Source organism: Papio anubis, chromosome 13, assembly GCF_008728515.1.
Source record: "Papio anubis isolate 15944 chromosome 13, Panubis1.0, whole genome shotgun sequence".
In the NCBI taxonomy this organism is placed as follows: Eukaryota; Metazoa; Chordata; class Mammalia; order Primates; family Cercopithecidae; genus Papio; species Papio anubis.
In genome coordinates, this window is record NC_044988.1 from 22,224,397 (window position 1) to 22,243,610 (window position 19,214).

Here is a 19,214-nt window from a genome sequence, read left to right on the forward strand (position 1 = left end):
TCGCCTAAGGTTACTGCAAAGATCAAATGACATCATGTCTGTGAAAATGTCTCGCACAGGCACTGGCAGAGTAGACATTTCATAAATGGTAATTGTATTTAATTTCATGTCATTTTAAGGGAGGGGCAGATGTAAAAGCTTGTTATTGAGAAATAAGGAAACAGAAGCCATAAATTTGTGGTCTGCAATTTTTCCTGCACATAAGAAAACTGTTCACCAAAGCTATATTTGCAAACAGGAATACCAGAATCTTTTACGATACTTCTCCCACTAAAACCTCAACTTTTAGTAATTGGACACTTCAAAGTTTGGCTATACAATATTTTCCTGCTATGTACATGTTTACAATATAAAAATCAAGACAAAAAATACACAGTCTGAGTCAACAGGGAATGCAGATGATCAGATGTAAATGTTAGCTTCCACATCCTATCAGAAAAGAAATCATTTACAAAGATGATGAATATAGTGCTCACAATGAGAAAATCAGTAAATCAGAAACTCTACACAGTAAAAAAATTTATGAAGAAGGCTTATGTGGAAAAATGACATTTCCATCTTTAGAATTATCTGCAAATTACCTAAAATTTCATTTTCAGCATTATTTCCTTTTTTTTTTTGAGACGGAATTGCTCTCTGTTGACCAGGCTGGAGTGCAATGGCACAATCTTCGTTCACTGCAACCTCCGCCTCCCGGGTTCAAGCAGTTCTCCTGCCTCAGCCTCCCAAATAGATGGGATTACAGCACCCGCCACCATGCCCAGCTACTTTTATATATATATATATTTTTTTAGTAGAGACAGGGTTTCACCATGTTGGCCAGGCTGGTCTCGAACTCCTGACCTCAGGTGATCCTCCCGCCTCAGCCTCCCGAAGTGCTGGGATTACAGGCGTGAGCCAACCACACCCAGTCTATTTCCAGTTTTTTTTAAGATTAATAAAATGGAGTCACCATTGCTTTGTTCAACATTTCCCTTTGGGTAATAACATAATTAATCTACTGAAAAGAGGAGCCACGGGGGCTCAGAAAGAAATGAGGTAATACATGTCAGCCCAACAACAACAAAATGTGCAACAGAACAGCTCAGAAAGAAAACTGAAATGGGAACCCCTGCTAAGAATTTTTCTTTGCATGAGGCTCCTGGGCCTACAACTAAACAAGTATCACACTGCCCAAGTAGCTGGAAGGCATTTCCTAAAGGGTGCAATCGCTAGAAAGGAGTTCAGGCCACAGTGACTGTCAGCAAGCTCAGATTACAGCAAAACCTCTGAAGTTATTTCCAAAACATAATCAAAGCTCTCTGCATAGTCAGGGCAGTGGCAAATTCCTAGAACTGATTTTTGTTGCTGAGTTCAGCACTAAACAATCTCTGAGAAAGCTCAGATTAGTCAGGCTGAACAAACAAGAAACAAACCAAAAAAATTTCCAGTAGAGTTTTAGCCACAACTAAATGAGTTGTCCCGTTTCACCAAAAATTCATGCACATAGCTAAGTACTCTCCTCATCTTCAAAAAAACTATAGTTGTCCAACTTTCTAAAATTCTCTTAAGTTTGCTAATGTTAAAAACAATGATAGTGAAACCTCCACTATTCTATCCCTCAGACATACAAATAATGTATCTAAAGCAAGTACATGGTATTTTCATAAACACTGTCTATAGCCACACAAGCTGTATTATTTCTGCCCATGTTTTAAAAATTAAGAATCTTTAGTTGAAATCCATCCCAATTACTCCAGCCCAAAGTATAGAAGAACAAAAAGTGACAGGGTTCTCTAAAAGCTTTTTGTTAAGAAACAAGCCCCATTTTAAAGAAAAATCTTAAAGGATCTATGGGAATAGATACAATTTCAGGAAGAATTTCATATCTTCAAGTTTATGTTTAAGAAGAAATACAACTGGTTACATCAAATTTAATAACATATTTAAGAAGAACATGCCCTCTTTTGTTGGTGCCAGAATTTGTGTTCATACTTTGTTGTCACTAGTGGTACAGATTCCCTTCTACTAAAATTTAGTTGGGGGTGTTTGAAAGACCTCAAATGGGCTTCTCTGGGTATCGTTTCTCAAGGCTCCCACAGAGAGAAAAACCAAACAGTCACAGAATAAACTCTTATAGAGGCAGTTATTCATTTCCTGAGCTAACCCACTTCCTTCTTCACACATTTCCTTCTCTTCAACAACGTGTTTTTTGAAAGTAGCATTGAAATCATGCAAAATATACTTTTGGACCTAGGGCCGGGATTCCAGGCAAATTCTAATCCATATCATTTTTAATATCATCACTGTAGTGATACCAAATTAGAATGCCAAAGAAGTGTCGTGCCAGTGGTACAGAAGGCTCCCTGCAATGTTAATTGTGTTTCAGCAAAAGAATCTGAATCATTATGAACTAGATCCATACTGTGAGAAAACAAATGTTATTAAAAAAACTGAACGCAAAAAATGTCATGGTTCCTGACTACTCTATTTGGAAAAGTATGGCATCTAACATAAGGAAATAAATTTTTTTAACCTTTCAAATCTTACAGAAACTCTAATGAGTTGTTGGGTTTCTCCACTCTAAATACAACCTTGGAGATAAAAACTGGAAGTCTCATAATTATTAAATTTACCTATTTTATTAGACATGCATCTTCTCAATGATTATTGTCTTGACTTTGATCAAAGCTGACACAAGAAGTTGAACTAACATGTGGCTCTCATTGTTCTTCTGTGCTAAAAAATATTAAATATAATTGAAAAAATAAAATCAGTTCTTACCTAAATATGAAAAGCTTTACTTAGTGACAACGAGTGATACCACAGAAACAGACAAAAGGAATAAAGTTTCTCAAAATGTTTATTTTTGTCAGAATAGCTGACGATTTTAAGTATTTTGGTTTATTATTATAATAAGCATTTTTCCCCCTTAAAAAATCCATTCAAAATATTTCAACCATTGAGGTAAAGCACTTTAACTAAAAAAAAAAAAGAAAAAAAAAATCCTGATTTGTTTTAAAGAAAAAAAAAATCTTAAAATTCCTTTAGCTTGATAAATAGAAATAATCTCTTTTTGTTCTACTCTGGTGAACACAAATGTATTTTATACAGCCAAGAATCCAGTCACTTATTGGCAAGCCAAAGGTGGGAACAAGTCATTTACACTTGCTACTCAAACACAGTGCAACACTGCCGTGTTCATATATACTTTGCTTTATAGTTACCAACACTTTTCTGGCAAAGACAAAGTTTTGGAATGGCAAAAGCAACAGAAGTTTTAGATCTCAAAGCTCCAGGAAGGAATTAATCTGAGTCTTCATCATCGAGATAGTCCTCGGCATTGCTTAATGTTCGAACTGCATCTAAAAGAAAGAGGAGGGGAAAAAGCAAAATAGGGAAATTATAAACTGCTCAGATTTTATGTTTTCATTTTCAAAGCTCTTAAATAGAATAGAATCTTCCATCTGACCCATGGATTGTGCTTTCCCTGAGGATCTTTCTCTGCTTTAGATTTTCAGCCTGACCATTAAGTTTCTGTTGCCACAGAGGCTGACGATGTACTGGTTCCATAGTCATGCAGAAGAGTTTTGGCCCTAGGTGCCATGCATCCATTTCCAACAGAAAGGCCCAGCCACAGGCACCATGACCAACAGGACACGCCACCAGCAGCACTCCAGTCTGACAACTGCGCTTCCAACCTCCTCTCCCAGTGACAGCCTGAGCTCTTTCCTAAAGGCAAGGTCATGGGTTAGGAAGTTAACTACTGAAGGGAAAAAAGGAAAAGAAAGAATGAAAACAGCGAAGCTTCAATTTCAATGTAGACAACACCGACAATAAAGCAAAAGGCTGAAATGGGGGGAAAAGTTTTAAAATAGAAAGAGCTGGACCCCATCAAATGTTCAAGCAACCTTGAACAGGACTTGAAAGAAAGACATCTGATCTTTCACTGTCACCTCTTCAACTGTCTAGTCAAATTCCTATAGCAACAGATTACCCCAAGTATAATTTTAGTGGGAAAAACAGAATGCAAACACAGGCACACTGTTGAAGTTCAATAAATACATGTCTCAGCACCCAGATCATCATGGTCTGTAAGTATCACATCTCTGAAGCTTATCATACATTTGACCAGTTCCAAGTATGGGGCAGGAAGTGTAAGAGATGGACCTAGAACCCTAGTCATGCCATAAAGTAAGGATCCTATAAAAGACAGCATCATGTGAAAGGGTCTGAGATTCAACTTAAAGAGGCCTCCACTAGCCAAAGATGGGCTATGGATAAAGCTACTAATTGGAATGGATTAAAGCACATAAATGCACCCCAAAAAGAACTCATTTTTCACCTTTTGGAGGATGACAGAGACCAGCTTATTTTTTAAAAACTCTTAAATAAAGGGCAAAAATCCAGCATTTATCCCACCCTTGCTACATTAACTATTCCACTGTGTAACAAAACAATTGATGAGGGAAAACTTTTATATTCCAGCTAATAACTCAGAAAGAAGTGATTTAATTAGAATATTATCATTTTGTGCTGTTTAGTAACAGATCTAGGCAATGATCATCAATGGATGTCACATCACAGGAAAAGTGACAACCAGGTATCATGTGCCCCTGATAAAAAAAAAAAAACACAATATTCTGTATGACCTATTATTCCTTCTATTCCCAAGAAAGAAACACGATTAGGTAGGTAGGCAGGTAGATACACAGATGGATAGATAGATTGACTGACTGAAACCTAAATTGGATCAAACCTTTAGCTACATAGATAGATTAGATACATAGCTAGGTAGGTAGGTAAGTAGATGGATAGAACCTAAATTGCTTCAAACCTCTAGACAGACAGACAGACAGACAGACAGACAGATAGATAAATGGATGAAAGAATGAATCTAAACTGGATCAAACCTCTAAATCTAACACCAATTGACAAAAACTTAAAGGACAGAGGAACATGACAAATGACACCATGGGAATGTAGTCAGCAATGTCCAGAATGGGAAATTCAAGTGAGTTGACCCAGTTTCTTTAATAAATAAATGGTAAGGTTAAAAAGGGGGAAGAGAGGAGGGAAAGGAACTGTCGCTTAAAAAATAAAGATATATATCTACCAACCACAAACTGACCTTATGTGAATCCTGACATAAATAAACCATAAGTAAATAAATAAGTACAAACAAACAAAGATGTACAAGAAAATGGAAGTTTGGACAAGGACAAGATATTTGATGATATTAAGGAATTATTTTTTTAGGTATGCTAATGCTCTCTTTTAAAAAAAAAAAAGTCTTCACGTTTACAGGTTTTGGAAAATGATTGTTAAGAAAAAGAAAAAGGAGAAGGGATGATCAGTACAAGGGAGGTGGAAGCTGATTTATCTTGCAAGAGAGAGAAGGAAAGAACAGAGGTCTCTTTTCTGGATCTCATTCTGTCACCCAGGCTGCAGTGCAGTGGTGCAATCACGGCTCACTGCAGCCTCAACTTCCTGGACTCAAGCAATCCTCCCACCTCAGCCTCCCAAGTAGCTGAGGCTACAGGCGTGCACCACCACACTCAGCTAATTTTTAATTTTTTTTTGTAGAGATGTCATCTCACTATGTTGTCCAGGCTAGTCTTGAACTCCTGGATGCAAGCAACCCTCCCTGCCTGCCAAAGTGCTGGGATTACAGGTGTGAGAAACCGCGCCTGGCCATATTTCAGTGACTTCACACCAGCTTCCAAGCTACTGGAAGTCTCCAGGTTGACTCTATTTTTCTCCACTCTCCTCAAGAGGAGTTCACAAGAACTGGGAGGAATATATTTTGTTCTCCCCCAAAACACACCCAGGAACTTCAGGACTTCATGTCAACTTGGTAAAACATAGCTTTCTAAGCTAAAGCCTGAGAGACAAATAGGAAAACTCTTTCCCCTTCTACTTTGCTATCCTAAGGTCTGCCCATATTCTGTGTCCTCAGATGGTTACTTCTGTTCTTTATTTTATTCTCACTTCTCCTATGAAAAAGGGAGGATGATTTGCCACAGTGCAGACTCTGACTGAGTGGTCATCAAAAGACAGGAACAACTCAGGCAAATAAATTATTTCTCCTTCTTTCCTTTCATGAACTGTTCTGAGGCAGTTTTCTCAGGAAACCTCTCACATGGTCAGGTGTTGTTTAATAAGCTGTATCTCTTCATAGCCCACCTCGGCGTAGCATGCATGGGAATGTATCTTCCTGCAGCACTGCCATCCTTCCCTAGCTCACGTTCATTTTAACTCAATCCTATCACCGTGGGTTTACACATCTCAAATCAAGAACCAGCACTTAAGACCAACCAACAAACATACAGGCAATAAATAAATGATGGAGAAACAAACACAGGCACACAGATGAATCTCACAGACATAATGTAAATGAAAAGAGGTCAGTCACAAAAAGTACATACTGTCTGATTCCATTTACATAAAATTCACAAACGGGCAGAACTAATCTATGGTGAGAGAAGCAGAAGACACTGAGGGAGGAGTATGGGAGGCATGAAGGTGGCATGTGGGAACTGTTCTCTAGCTTCATCTGGGTTGTGGTAAACAGGTGTAAAAAAAATTCATCAAGCTATATGTTTAAGATTTATGTACTTACTTAATGTAAATTGTACTCAAATTTTTAAAAGTTGGAAAAAATTTTAAAGGGCTCAACTCTTGAGTATAACCCCCAGCCCTATATCCTAGTTATCTTCCATAGTAACTACAACATGTGAATTTTTGTACCTATTAAAAAATCCACACTGTGCTTCTAAAAGTAGACAGCAACTCACACCTGTAATCCCAGCACTTTGGGAGGCCAAAGCAGGCAGATTGCTTGAGGTCAGGAGATCGAGACCAACCTGGATAAAAAGGTGAAACCCCATCTCTACTAAAAATACAAAAATTAGCCAGGCGTGGTGGCGCATGCCTGTAATCCCAGCTACTCAGGAGGCTGAGGCAGGAGAATCACTTGAGCCCGGGAGGCAGAGGTTGCAGTGAACTGAGATCGGTCACTTCACTCCAGCATGGGTGACAGAGTGAGACTGTCTCAAAAAAAAAAAAAAAAAAAAAAAAAGGACAACAATATCAGAATATACCTCTTCCAACTTAAGAGCTCATGCTGACAATTAACTCTATGGCCAAATAGTCCAAACTTATTCCAATGAGGATCAATATACAAATTAAAGCTTTTTTTTTTTTTTTTAACTGTATAACTGGGGAAATGAAGCAAGAAAAAACATTTTAAAAGTAACATGAAAATTGAAATATCAAAACTCATTTCTTGGCTCTGTCTGCCAGGCCCTAAGATTACCTCATTAATGAATCCATTACCTAATCAGTTCAAATTTAGGAAGGTAGACTAAACACACTTGGGGTACACAGAGAAAAGAGTACCTGTTTCCCAGCCCTGTTCTACAAAGGCTGCAGAAAGGCCCATCACCTGCTTCCCTCAACTCAAACCACTCCTGAGTAAGGCTTCTGGGTAAGCTCTCTGGGGTCTAAGAAAGTTTGGTATATGCCTTGTCTATCAAAATGGAGCTCATAGCATGCATGAGACTCTGGTACCTTCAGGTCATAAGAAGCCTCACTCTTTGGTCAGGACAGGCGAAGGGTAGCCACACAACAGGAAGTCAGTGGCAGAGAAAGGAAGTTAGGCCAGAGTCCTACTTCCTGACCCAATCAAGGCAGCAAGGAGTAAGAGGTCGACCTCAAGCAGAAGTATGTCTCTCACACAGCTGCAAATATGGCTTCTCAATCATAATGTAGCTGGGGGGCACCAGCTCAGCTGATACTTTCTCATTCCCTTAGTAGAACCCATCTCCATCTATCCATGAGGAATTACTTTAAAGAAAGGCTTGCACTGCCAGTGAGCTCTCATGGCTTAATTAAGGAATATCAACTGATTAACAGTTTACACTATATTCAAACTGAAGTTCAAAAAAAGAAAAGAAATCTGGAACAAAGACATACCTAGAATAAAGAACAAAAGGAGGCCGGGCACCTTTTGGTGGCTCTCGCCTGTAATCCCAGTGCTTTGGGAGGCTGAGGCGGGAGGATGGCTTGAGTCCACGAGTTTGAGACCAACCTGGACAACATGGCAAGACCCCTATCTTTACATTAAAAAAAAAAGCTGGGCATGATGACACATGCCTGTAGCCCCATCTTCTCAGGAACCTGAGATGGGAGGATCACTTGATTCCAGGAGTTTGAGGCTGCAGTGAGCTACAACTGCACCCCTGCACTCCGGGCTGGGCAACAGAGCAAGACTCCATCTAAAAAAATAATAATAATGTACACCTAAACTCTATTTTAAAAAACCACCCATAGTACTATGAATAAAGTCCAAACTATTTAGCAAAGTCTAGAATAATTTTGATTACATTTTATTGATATCCTCATTTAAAATAGAAACAAAATATAATCATGGAGCTATCAAATATGAGTTTTACAAATATTTAGTGATAATCACTCATAAATACATATTGAAATGAGGGAATGAAGACAATCGTTCTCTGAAAAGGACTGTAATGGAAAGCAAGGTGATTAGAACTTGATTACAAGGAATAAAAGAAACACAAAATAAAGGTAAAAGATTATGTTTCTCGTCTAATTTCTGTTTAACTGAGGGTATCCTATTTTGGGGGTTCTGATTAAGATCAAGGATATAGAAACAAACTTTAGAATCATCTGAAGAGTTTATGTTTGGTTTGTTTTGTTTTGTTTTGAAGATATGGTCTCGCTCTCACCCAGGCTGGAATGCAGTGGTATGACTACAGACCCACACCACGATGTCTGGCTAATTTTTTATACTTTTTGTAGAGATGGGGTCTCACTTTGTCGCTCAGGCTGGTCTCCAACTCCTGGGCTCAAGGGAACCTCCCGCCTTGGCCTCCCAAAGTGCTGGGATTACAGGCATAAGCCACTGCATTCGGCTGAGTTTATTTCTTTTGCGCAATTCTAAGTTAATAAATCTTAGTTATGGGGCACCAGAGAAGAAAGAAGGGTTTAAAACAAATACCTGTTCCCTGTTTCTTTTTCAGGAGAGATGCACAGGCAGCATTGGTAGCCATGTCGAAGGCCAGCTTCTTCTCATTGTTTCTTAAGTCTGTTCTAGCACCTTCCCAACACAAGAAAAATCAATTAGGTGTCTTTGAAGACTATACAGTAGTAGCCAATCCTCTCTCCCCATAGCTAACCACTTTTGGCAAAACAAACTAGTGAACAACTCTGGCCCAGAAGTAAACGTTCTCAAAACAACAAACTTTCTCATGCAGTATATTTGGCATCTTTAATCAGGAAGCTTGTTGCTGCACCTGTGATAACAATTAATTCCAAGCCTTTCCCTTCGAGTCCCTTTAGAATTGCATGTGAACTTTGCAGTGAGGAGTTTATGGTCCCTGTGGAGCTTAACTTCAATGAGCCCTTTGCTTCCTCTTTTGCTCAAGAGGGTCTTTACAAAAGACCAAGTGGGTAGTGCTTGAGGGGATTAATATTTTATATCTGTAAGTAGGTTCTCATGCAAATTAGCAGAATAGCAACACATAAAACCAAGAGGCAATTCATTATTCCCATAAGCCATCTTCTACCCACTTTTCCTTTGCCTTTATTGTGTTCAAAATTACATCAGAATTCATAAATACATTTGCATTGTTAAGGATTCAAAAATACAAATGTATGCTGAACAAAAGCACAAGTCCCATTTCATCCCTTCATCTTCTACCTACTCCTAAGGTAACTATTCTTAACAAGTGGGCGTGAGTTCTTATCTCCCTTATTTGCATCAATGCATTCATACACATATTGATATAGACACAAAATCATACTACACATATTGGTCTGTAATTTCATGTTTTTAAAACTTAATGTCTAATGGTACTGTTTTCTTAGCAATACACATATTTGTAACTTAACCATTTAAGTATTCCATTTTGTGGATGCTCCAAAATTTAATTACTCCTGTATTGATGGGTACTTAGGCTACTCCTAATTTTCATTATCTCAAATACTCCAGTGAACATCCTTGAACAACACCTTTGTTCACATGTATTTCTGAGAATGGTTTACTAAAAGTGGTGTTGGAAAGTAAGGCTAAGTCCATTTTAAATTCTGCCAGCTACTGCCAGATTGCTTTTCATACTAGTCTCTAATGATCCTCTGAATTTATGTGGTATCAGTTGTAATGTCTCCTTTTTTATCTCTGATTTTAAGATTGCTTTCCAAGAAGGCTTTAGGCCAAGCATGGTGGCTCACGCCTGTAATCTCAGCAATTTGGGAGGCCAAAGTGGGTGGATCATTTGAGGTCAGGAGTTCAAGACCAGCCTGGCCAATATGGCCCATCTCTACTAAAGATACAAAAATTAGCCAAGCATGGTGGTGCATGCCTGTAATCCCAGCTACTTGGGAGACTGAGGCATGAGAATCACTTGAACCCAGGAGGCGGAGACTGCAATGAGCCAAGATTGCACCACTGCACTCCAACCTGGGCAATAGAGTGAGACTCAGTCTCAAAAAAAACCAAAAACTAAAAATAGAAGGCATTATCAGTTCATACTTTCTGCCACAGTGTAGGAAAGTGTCATTTTTTTTGCAACCACTTCCCCTTCAATAAACAAAAATAGGCTGACACAGTAGCTCATCACGCCTGTAATCCCAGCACTTTGGGAGGCTGAGGCAGGCAGATTGCTTGTGTTCAGGAGTTTAAGACCACACTGGGTAACATGGCGAAACTCTGTCTCTACAAAAATTAGCCATGTGTGGTGGTGCACATTTGTAATTTCAGCCACTCGGGAGGCTGAGGTGGGAGAATCACTCGAACCCCAGGAGGCAGAGGTTGCAGTGAGCCGAGATCATGCCACTGCATTCCAGTCTGGGCCACAGAGTGAGACCAAGTTTCAAAAAAAAAAAAAAGAAAAAAAGAAAGAAGTGTCCCCAGATTTAAAGGCACAGAAATATTGCATCAAGAAAAAAAAAATAGTATGTTTAGTTAGTAATATAATGATCTTGTGTCAAAATCTTACTCCTAAGCAGATCATTCTATTCACAGTAGGGTTATATAAGAAACCTCATTCTCTCAGTGTGCCATAGGTCAAAAACTCCTGAGGGTTAACAGTTCTGTGACTAATCATATATTGTATTACACTTTAGAGCTCATAGACATGATTTCTATCAGAACAGGAAATATTCAGAGAGTGATGATAGAGAAGAAACACAACCATTTCCTGGGTCCCTTTAGATGAGCACTAATAGGAATAAAATGTGATCCACATATATAATTTTTAATTTTCTAATAGCCATATTTGCAAAATGTGAAATTAATTTTAATTATATATTTTATTTAACCCAGCATATCTGAAATGTTATCATTTCAACACATAACCAACACGAAAATTACTGTGATGTTTTACTTTTTGTTTCACTAAGTCTTTGAAATCTGTTATGCATTTTACACTTAAAGCACATCTCAATTCAGATAGCCTCATTTAAAGGGCTCAGTTGTGCACGTGGCTAGTGGCTGTCATATTAGACATCAAAGTCCTCAGCAAACCCTTCACAGGGCCCTAGAGTGATCCTCACAGTGTCTGGCCTTTTAGACCTGGAGCTTACCTCACCTGCATACTTAAAATCTAAACCATTCCTATCATATATCCCACAATATTGCTCTGAGGATCCCTAATAAGGGTAATTCCATGACAAGTGTCTTGGGGACTCAAGCATCCTACATGATAGGCTTCTGGACTAGGGTACAGTATGGGTGGTCTGCCTGGCCTTCTCTAAGAGTAAACTAATATTTGCGGGACAAATGGATAAAGGGATAGTCGGTTTATAACTTCACTTTTCCCCTGACTTATAAAAACAGGGGATCAAGATATCGTCTCTCGTTCACTTTACACCTAGCACCTGCTCAGCTGAAAGCAGGACATTGCAGCCACATCATTCTTGCTTATCCATCAAGACTTCCCTGTGAGAACAGGGGCCTCAGCAACTTTACTTATACAGCTTTCTCAGACAGGATCTCCCCAACACATGTGTACACACACATTCTTTGTTTCTAAGGCTCTATAATCCTGCAGAAATGTACAGTACAGTTCTTACTAAAAGTAATATATGTAATGTTAAAGCTTGCCATGGTTTTAGTTTATATTAAAAACTAACACAAACCAACACCCAATAATTTTATTTTATCATAACTACTCCACGATATACAGGCAGAGCAAAGGTTAAACCCTATTCTGAAATAAGACTATTATTCTTCCTACCATTTCAAATGGCATAATTTGATATAGACTATTTTTCAGGGCAAGCAAAGACCAGATAAACTCAGCACAGACTTTACCTTTTGCCAGAAGCAACTGGACAATATCTGCATAACCCTTCCAGGCAGCAGCATGCAAAGCTGTGTCTCCCAACTTGTTCTATAGTGATAAAAAGAGAAAGTACCATATGAAAGTACATGCTAATTTAGGTTTAACCCAATTAAACCTAAAATGGGAATGAAGTTATAGAATTCCAAAGAGAAAAGGAAAGGAGACTCAAGAGATGGGAGAGGAGTCATTTTTGGGAGATGGAATTGGACGGAGGAGTACAAGCTGACTTGGTGGAGCACGAGCTGAAAAGCAGATGCCTGCAGAGGGAGACCCAGGAGGAAGCAAGCAGATTTGAACATGCAGAAACCTGGCAAAAATGAGGAACTGGAGATTCCTGGAGGTATCAGGGCTGATATGAGGCATTGGTGGGAAAACAGAGATACTGGTTAAAAGTACTTATAAAAAGTAGAATCTCAGACCCTCTTCCCCTTCTCTTGCTGCCAGATGACCCAATAATGATGACAGATTTACTTGTTAATAAAGTAATCTGATAGTTTCCAAGTTCATGAACACTAGGTACAAGAGAAGGTAGCAAAAGGCCAAAAACTAAAAGCTGAAGGTTAGGTTAAAAACCTACAGACTGAACAGTAAGACCCCTCTCTGAGGTACCTTTACGTACCCCACTGCCCAGTGTGCACACACCCCCAGGCAGGAGACTGGAGGGTTCCTCTGGTGAAGCAGTGCAGTCCCATGTGCAGGGGAGAGAAGGAGTGTACTTTCATTAGCATTTGGGTGTCACCTAGCGAAATAGCCAGGACCTCACCAGATCGCCCTGTGGAGGAGCCCACCAGCCAGCAGACCTCACCAAGCACACACAGCTTCCAATCACACTTAAAAATGAATGGATAAGGGCCAGGCATGGTGGCCCATGCCTGTAATCCCAGCACTTTGGGAGACCAAGGAGGGCAGATGACCTGAAGTCGGGAGTTTGAGACCAGCCTGGCCAACAGGGTGAAAGCCCGTCTCTACTAAAAACACAAAAATTAGCCAGGCCCGGTGGCACAGGCCTGTAGTCTCAGGTACTTGGGAGGCTGAGGCAGGAGAAGAGCTTGAACCCGGGAGGCAGAGGTTGCAGTGAGCTGAGATTGCGCCACTATACTCTAGCCTGGATGACAGAGCGAGACTCTATCTCAAATTTAAAAAATAATAATGAATGGATAGATAATGACATCAAGTGTTCATGGAAAGCCTACAATATTTTAGGAAAGACCAAAACAAACAAAATAAATGGATCTCAAAGGGAAAAAACACAGTACAGTGAATAGCCAAAAAATACAGTTTGAAAAGTTATAAATATTATATCAGCAAGATACAAGATCATATTGTGTCATGAAACAAGAAAAAGAAAGATACTGCATAAAAGTAACAATCAGAGTAAAATAAGAGCTTATAACAGACGAATTCTAAGAACGGGCCCCACGGTTCCTGGCCCCCTGTATAGGCCCCCTCCTCTTGACTGCAAGTGAAAGCAGTGAATGTAATAGGCTATCACTCCTGTAATTAGGTTTCTAGTCAGCGGATGTTGAGTTCATCAAAAGGGACATTATCCCAGGTGGGCCTGACCTAACCAGGTGGGCCCTTAAAAACTAAAAACGATGAAGCAGCAGACAGACAATCTCCTTCTGGCCTTGAGGAAGAAAGCAAGCAGCCATACTGTGAGCTGTCTATAGAGAGGGGCGGCCTCTAAAAGCTGAGGGCCTCAGTAGTACTACAGACACAAGAAAATCAATTCTTCCAACAACCTAAATACACTTGGAAGCAGACCCCAAGCTCCAGATGAGAATCCAGCTCCAGCCAATCCCTTGATTTCCACCTGGGAGACCCTGAGCAGAGAACGCAGCTATGCCATGCCCAGAATTCTGACGTACAGAAAGTAGAAGCTGCTAAGCCTATGGTTGTTTGCTAGGCAGCAATAGAAAACTAATACAGAACTCTGGGCAACTAAAAAGATAACAAAATAGAACAGGTGAGAATATCTCTGGGAAAAATTAAGAAAACTGAAGGTTCAATCCAAGAAGTCCAACATCCTACTAACAGGCATTCCAGAACAAAAAGAACAAAGAAGGGTCAGATAAAAACTCTAAAAGAAATAATACAAGATAATTTTCCAGGCTGAAAGAACTCATCATAATCACTGGGAAGAGATGAACGCTAAGGCACATCATCATAAAATTTTAAAACACCAACAAAAAAGTAAATACTCTTAGCAAGAGAAAAAGCAGATCACACATAAAAGAAGGGGAATCAAAATGGCACCAAACCTCTCAACAGCAGCCCTGGAAACAAGAATGCCACAGAGCCATGCCTTCAAAATTCTGAGGGAAACTGTTTTTGACCTAGACTTCTGATCAGTCAAATAATCAATCCCAAGCTTCTCTTTCTCAGGAATCTGCTTGAAGATGTTCTCTGACAAAAGAAAGACAAGGGATCCAGAAAAATGAAGATGCAACATGGCAGAGAATGGAAGGCGTTCCCTGGAAGACAGCAAAGGGCCACAGGGACGAAGTTGCTCAGTCTGGAGAATGATGGAGAACTTCGGGAAGTATGAGTCCAGGGAGAAAAAAGAAAGCTGTTGATTATCTTACACATTTTGGAAAAGCATTATATGTCAAGACTGTATAAAACAGTAGAGAAGTCACAGTGAAATAACAAAAAATGAGTTTTAAAAAGTCAATAAGTACAGAAACAAAAAGAAAAGGTTATATAAGCAATGAACACTATTTAGACACCCATAATAAAGTAAACGTCCTATAGTAATATAACCAAAAACTGGGATGAAGTGCATTGAGGAGCAGAGGACAGGCTGGGTGCTGGGGTGCTGAAAGATGAGAGCTGGGGCAGTGACAAGCTTAACCCTTCACATACCCAACAGGAGGCCAAAGTACACATGAAGATAACGCACGGAGAGATAGCTCCGTCAGCCTATTCCTTGGTAAGACAAAGGTAAGTACAGAAAGAAAGAGCTAAAAGCTGAAAGTGACATCTGAGGAGGAGTGGGTTTGGCACTTGGGGCTGTGGACAATTTGAATTTTAGTGCAATTATAATTTTTAAATTATGCGCTTGCGGTATTTTGACAATACTTCACATGCCCATAAGTTGCTCTGTACTAAAGAGAACAAGCAGGTATGTGTTAAATAATTTTCAGATAAGCAGTCTTACCTGCTGGTTCAGTTCAATATTTGGTTGAGTAAATAGCATTTCTACTATATCTGAAATTCAAAGAGAAAAGATACTTTTTTAAGAATTAAAATTAGAAGCCTGACAAATCTAGGTACAATAATTTTATAAAAGCGAGATTCTTTAGAAGAACCTTCAAGAAAATGTTAACACATTTTCTAAAATTTATAAAATAGAAAAACTTAAGAATCTAAAAAGTGGAATTATTTAGGAAAAGACACTTTTTCTAATAGTTTTGGCTTTTGCATTTTCATATGACACAGGAATATTTTTACATTCATTATAATACTTTTCATTCATATAACTAACATGTTTATTAGTTGAAATAAGATCAGCTTCTTTTTAGGAGACAGTTACAAATTTTCCTTTGGCACTGCTATTTAATTTGTTGAGATCTTCATTTCTTATTGTTGTTGAGTTTATTTCCTTTGTTATAGAGAGACGTCGAAAAGCAGTGGGTAATACATTTTTGGCCAGGAAAAAGTACATCTAAAAATTCACTTTGTCATTATTATTGATTATAACAGAAAAAGTATCAATGGAATCACTAACTTAGGCAAATGTTGGCTTTCTCTTGAATCTAATAGTTTGCATGAAACTTAAAATGCAAATCATAAAAGCAGACCTTGTGAAAAGCTAAGCTAGGGAGCCAATTCTGATCTTTTCTTCTGTAAAATTAGACAGCGGTTTTGTTTTGATATTACTGCTGTTTTCCAGTAACCTTTCTAAGCCTGAGAGAGGAAAGGAAGCGTCCAGTCTTTCAAGCGAGAGGGGCCCATGCGGAGAGACTGGCTGACCACACTCTACCCACTGTTCTACAGAGCTTCCAGGAACAAGGCTTTTCGCCGCTGTTCTAAAGGATTCAAAAACAATAGCCAATGCTTTTTCTTTCTCGTTTTTTGTAAATCTGGCTCCCGTAGGTGAAACATATTTTCAGCAGCATAGAAACATACAACAAACAAAATGGAATACCTTTGTGACCCCCGTGGCAAGCCCAGTACAAGGCAGTGCTTCCAGCTTTGTCTAAGCCATTAACACCCACTCTGTTGTCCAAACACTCTCTCAACCAGCTCAAGTTGCCTGAAAGAATTTTACATTTACAAAAACACAAGAAAAAAAGCTTTCACTTTTTATTTTGCTTTTTAATAAATTTCATTGTTTCATTCTGCATAAATTTCCATTTGCAATGGATTAATCAGTAAGTAGTAAATTAAGACCTGCCCATTAATGCATTTATTATGGTACATTTTGACTTCCAGGTTATTAATGGAAAGTATTAACATCAATGTTTCCAATGGTTAATGGGAAGAGTTGCCTAAATGGGTATACTTAAGGTATTTCTATTCTGTTAAAAAATATATATGTGTGTGTGTGTGTGTGTGTGTGTGTGTGTGTGTATACATATATTATTTTTTCTTTGTGAAATTCTGGAAATTGAGGAAAAAACAATCAAACCTAAGAACAAGCAGATACTATTCATATTCATATTTACAATGCATCTTCAGTTCCTGTAAGAAAGGCTAAATAACCTACTCAAAGCTGCTGCTCTTATATGCTAAACTATAACTATTAATTTAAAATCCTCAGGCTGATGTCCCAAGTATCTAACTTAGAAAGAATTTTTTAAATGTCAGTTTAGTCCTTTTACTTTTTCACAATCCTAACCAATAATTTCCTTGTGTACATTCAGATTTCCAAAAAATCTAAAAATTGAATGAAATGCAACTCACTGAGGCTTTACAAAAACTCCCCATTATCTACAGCAGGGTTACTCGGCAGCAGCCCCATTGGCATTTGGGGTTGGAATTATTGTGGGGGTGCTGTGTGCTGTAGGATGTGTGGCAACAACCGCTGCCTCTCCTCAAAAGATGCCAGTAACATCCCTCCAGTCATGACAGTCAACACGTCTCCAGATATTGCCAAATATCCTCAGGGTTTGTGAAAGAGGAATCACCCCTAGCTGAGGACTACTGATCTACAGAATAAAGCCCAAGACAAGATTGACAGTTGTTTGGTCAAGGATCCTCCCCAGGTTCATCCCTGTTGTTATGCCCTCCCTGGCCAAGTGTTCACCACACCAATGCTCTCCTAAATGCTGTACCCACCAGATCCTTCCATTCTTCTGCCCTCCAGTTACCCACCCTGGCCTCTACAGCCTGTTAAACACATTTCAATTACTGTACTTATCATACCATATTTTAATGATCTGTTACATCTCTCTCTCCCCTGCCAGATGTTGAGCTTTGGAAGTCATAGACCATGTCTTTCGACTTGCATCTCCCCACAACAGTGTTTCTTGACTGACATTTTAAAATTAAAATCACACTTCTCTAGGGTAATAGATGTTGGGACAGACTGTCTCTGGGGAAGGCAGGGATTTAACTGAGAAGGTGCAAAGGGAACTTTATAGGATGGCAGAAATGTTCCAGATCTTGATCTGAGTGTTGGTTACATGGGTGTATGCATTTGTCAAAACTAATTGAAATCCATGCATTTTACTGTACTGTATACCTCAGTCAAAATGAATCACACCTACCTCTTTTTGCTGCTTCATGCAATGGATTGTCAATAGATTCTGCCTGCTCAGCCACTAGATTGAAAATAAAAAGTGTTAGCCCAATGTTGAATTGCCACACAAATGATTTACTGAAGCCCCTCATTCACCACAGTCCCCCAGCTTCAGGAGTACCAGGGCCTTCAACACAGTTTCCTTTACTTAATGTGGATAAAAAGTAACAGAAAATCAAATGGATAGTTCTTGCATTAAATGAAGCTGAATTAGGTGTTAAGGGAAAGGAAGCCAGGCAATAACGCAATAACATAGTAATTAACTGGAAGTATAAAACAAAAACAAACAAACCTGCATACCTGAGTTGAATGCATACTTGATATTACTCAAGTATTCAATAAACAAAGCACAAAAATGCAAAAGAAAGCATTTGATGTTCATTTTTACATTTTGTAGATCACTCTGCTTTAAAGATGCCTAAAAGTAATTTTGAGTCTCTTGTGTGTATTTATGTAGGAGTGGGTGGCGGGGGGAATATTTTGCTTCCTGTATTCAGAAAGAACAATCAGCATAGCTACCTGCCTCTAAAAGAAGGTGTGTTCACTGCTGTCCTAGAATCAGTAGGGAGTGTTATTAGGAAATGGAAGAAAAAGGATTAAAACTCAGGAGCCTTGTTTATCAATTCTGTGCTCTTTTCACTTTATTCTGCTGACAACTAAATAAGTGTTTTGTCCATTTGTCCCACTTCCAGCTAGAAGCAGCTTCATGGCGGGAGCCGTGTCTCTCCTCTCTCAAGGTCCCCAAACTGCCACGATAAGCATTTAACATGAATTAACAAGGTCGTGTTACTCCATCACAAAAGAAAGGTCTAGTCTAAGAAACTATCTGCAAGATTGAGTTATCAGCATTAAAAACAATTGTTTTAGGAGCTGAAGAAAGTAAATCATAAGCGTTCTCGGAAACCTTGGGTTAAGAATGCTATAATGCTTTCTCTTAGGCCACACAGTCAGGCTCGAGCACATGTGGTGGTCATGACCAGTTTATTAACAGGAGGCTCATGGAATGGAAAATGTCCGAGACTGACAGTGACTCCATTGCCTTCTCAGCCACAGCAGCAAGCAGAAAAGCCTCAAGAACCAAAAAAATTCCAAGTGAACGAAGAATAGCTGAAGTAAAA

The 19,214-nt window shown here is 39.0% G+C and overlaps 1 protein-coding gene and 1 long non-coding RNA gene across 3 annotated transcripts in view; one reads left to right on the plus strand and one right to left on the minus strand.

Annotated features, from left to right (window-relative positions):
• The first annotated feature begins 3 nt into the window (after positions 1-3).
• LOC116270000 lies at positions 4-18,872 on the plus strand. 2 transcript variants are annotated; one of them, XR_004177828.1, is made up of 4 exons: positions 4-88; positions 15,223-15,293; positions 16,788-16,862; positions 18,789-18,872. It is a non-coding gene; the product is annotated as an uncharacterized LOC116270000 (long non-coding RNA). The 2 variants fall into 2 exon arrangements; XR_004177829.1 differs by lacking the exon at positions 16,788-16,862 and having other exon boundaries at positions 18,789-18,866.
• OSTF1 (osteoclast stimulating factor 1) overlaps positions 2,825-19,214 on the minus strand; it is a 57,853-nt gene continuing 41,463 nt past the window's right edge. The window contains exons 5-10 of the mRNA XM_003911821.4: positions 18,065-18,118; positions 16,501-16,608; positions 15,511-15,560; positions 12,320-12,398; positions 9,005-9,103; positions 2,825-3,344 (exon numbers count right to left, since the gene is read on the minus strand). Coding sequence (XP_003911870.1) covers positions 3,286-3,344; positions 9,005-9,103; positions 12,320-12,398; positions 15,511-15,560; positions 16,501-16,608; positions 18,065-18,118 — 449 coding nt within the window. The 3' untranslated portion in view covers positions 2,825-3,285. The remainder of the gene's footprint in view (positions 3,345-9,004; positions 9,104-12,319; positions 12,399-15,510; positions 15,561-16,500; positions 16,609-18,064; positions 18,119-19,214) is intronic.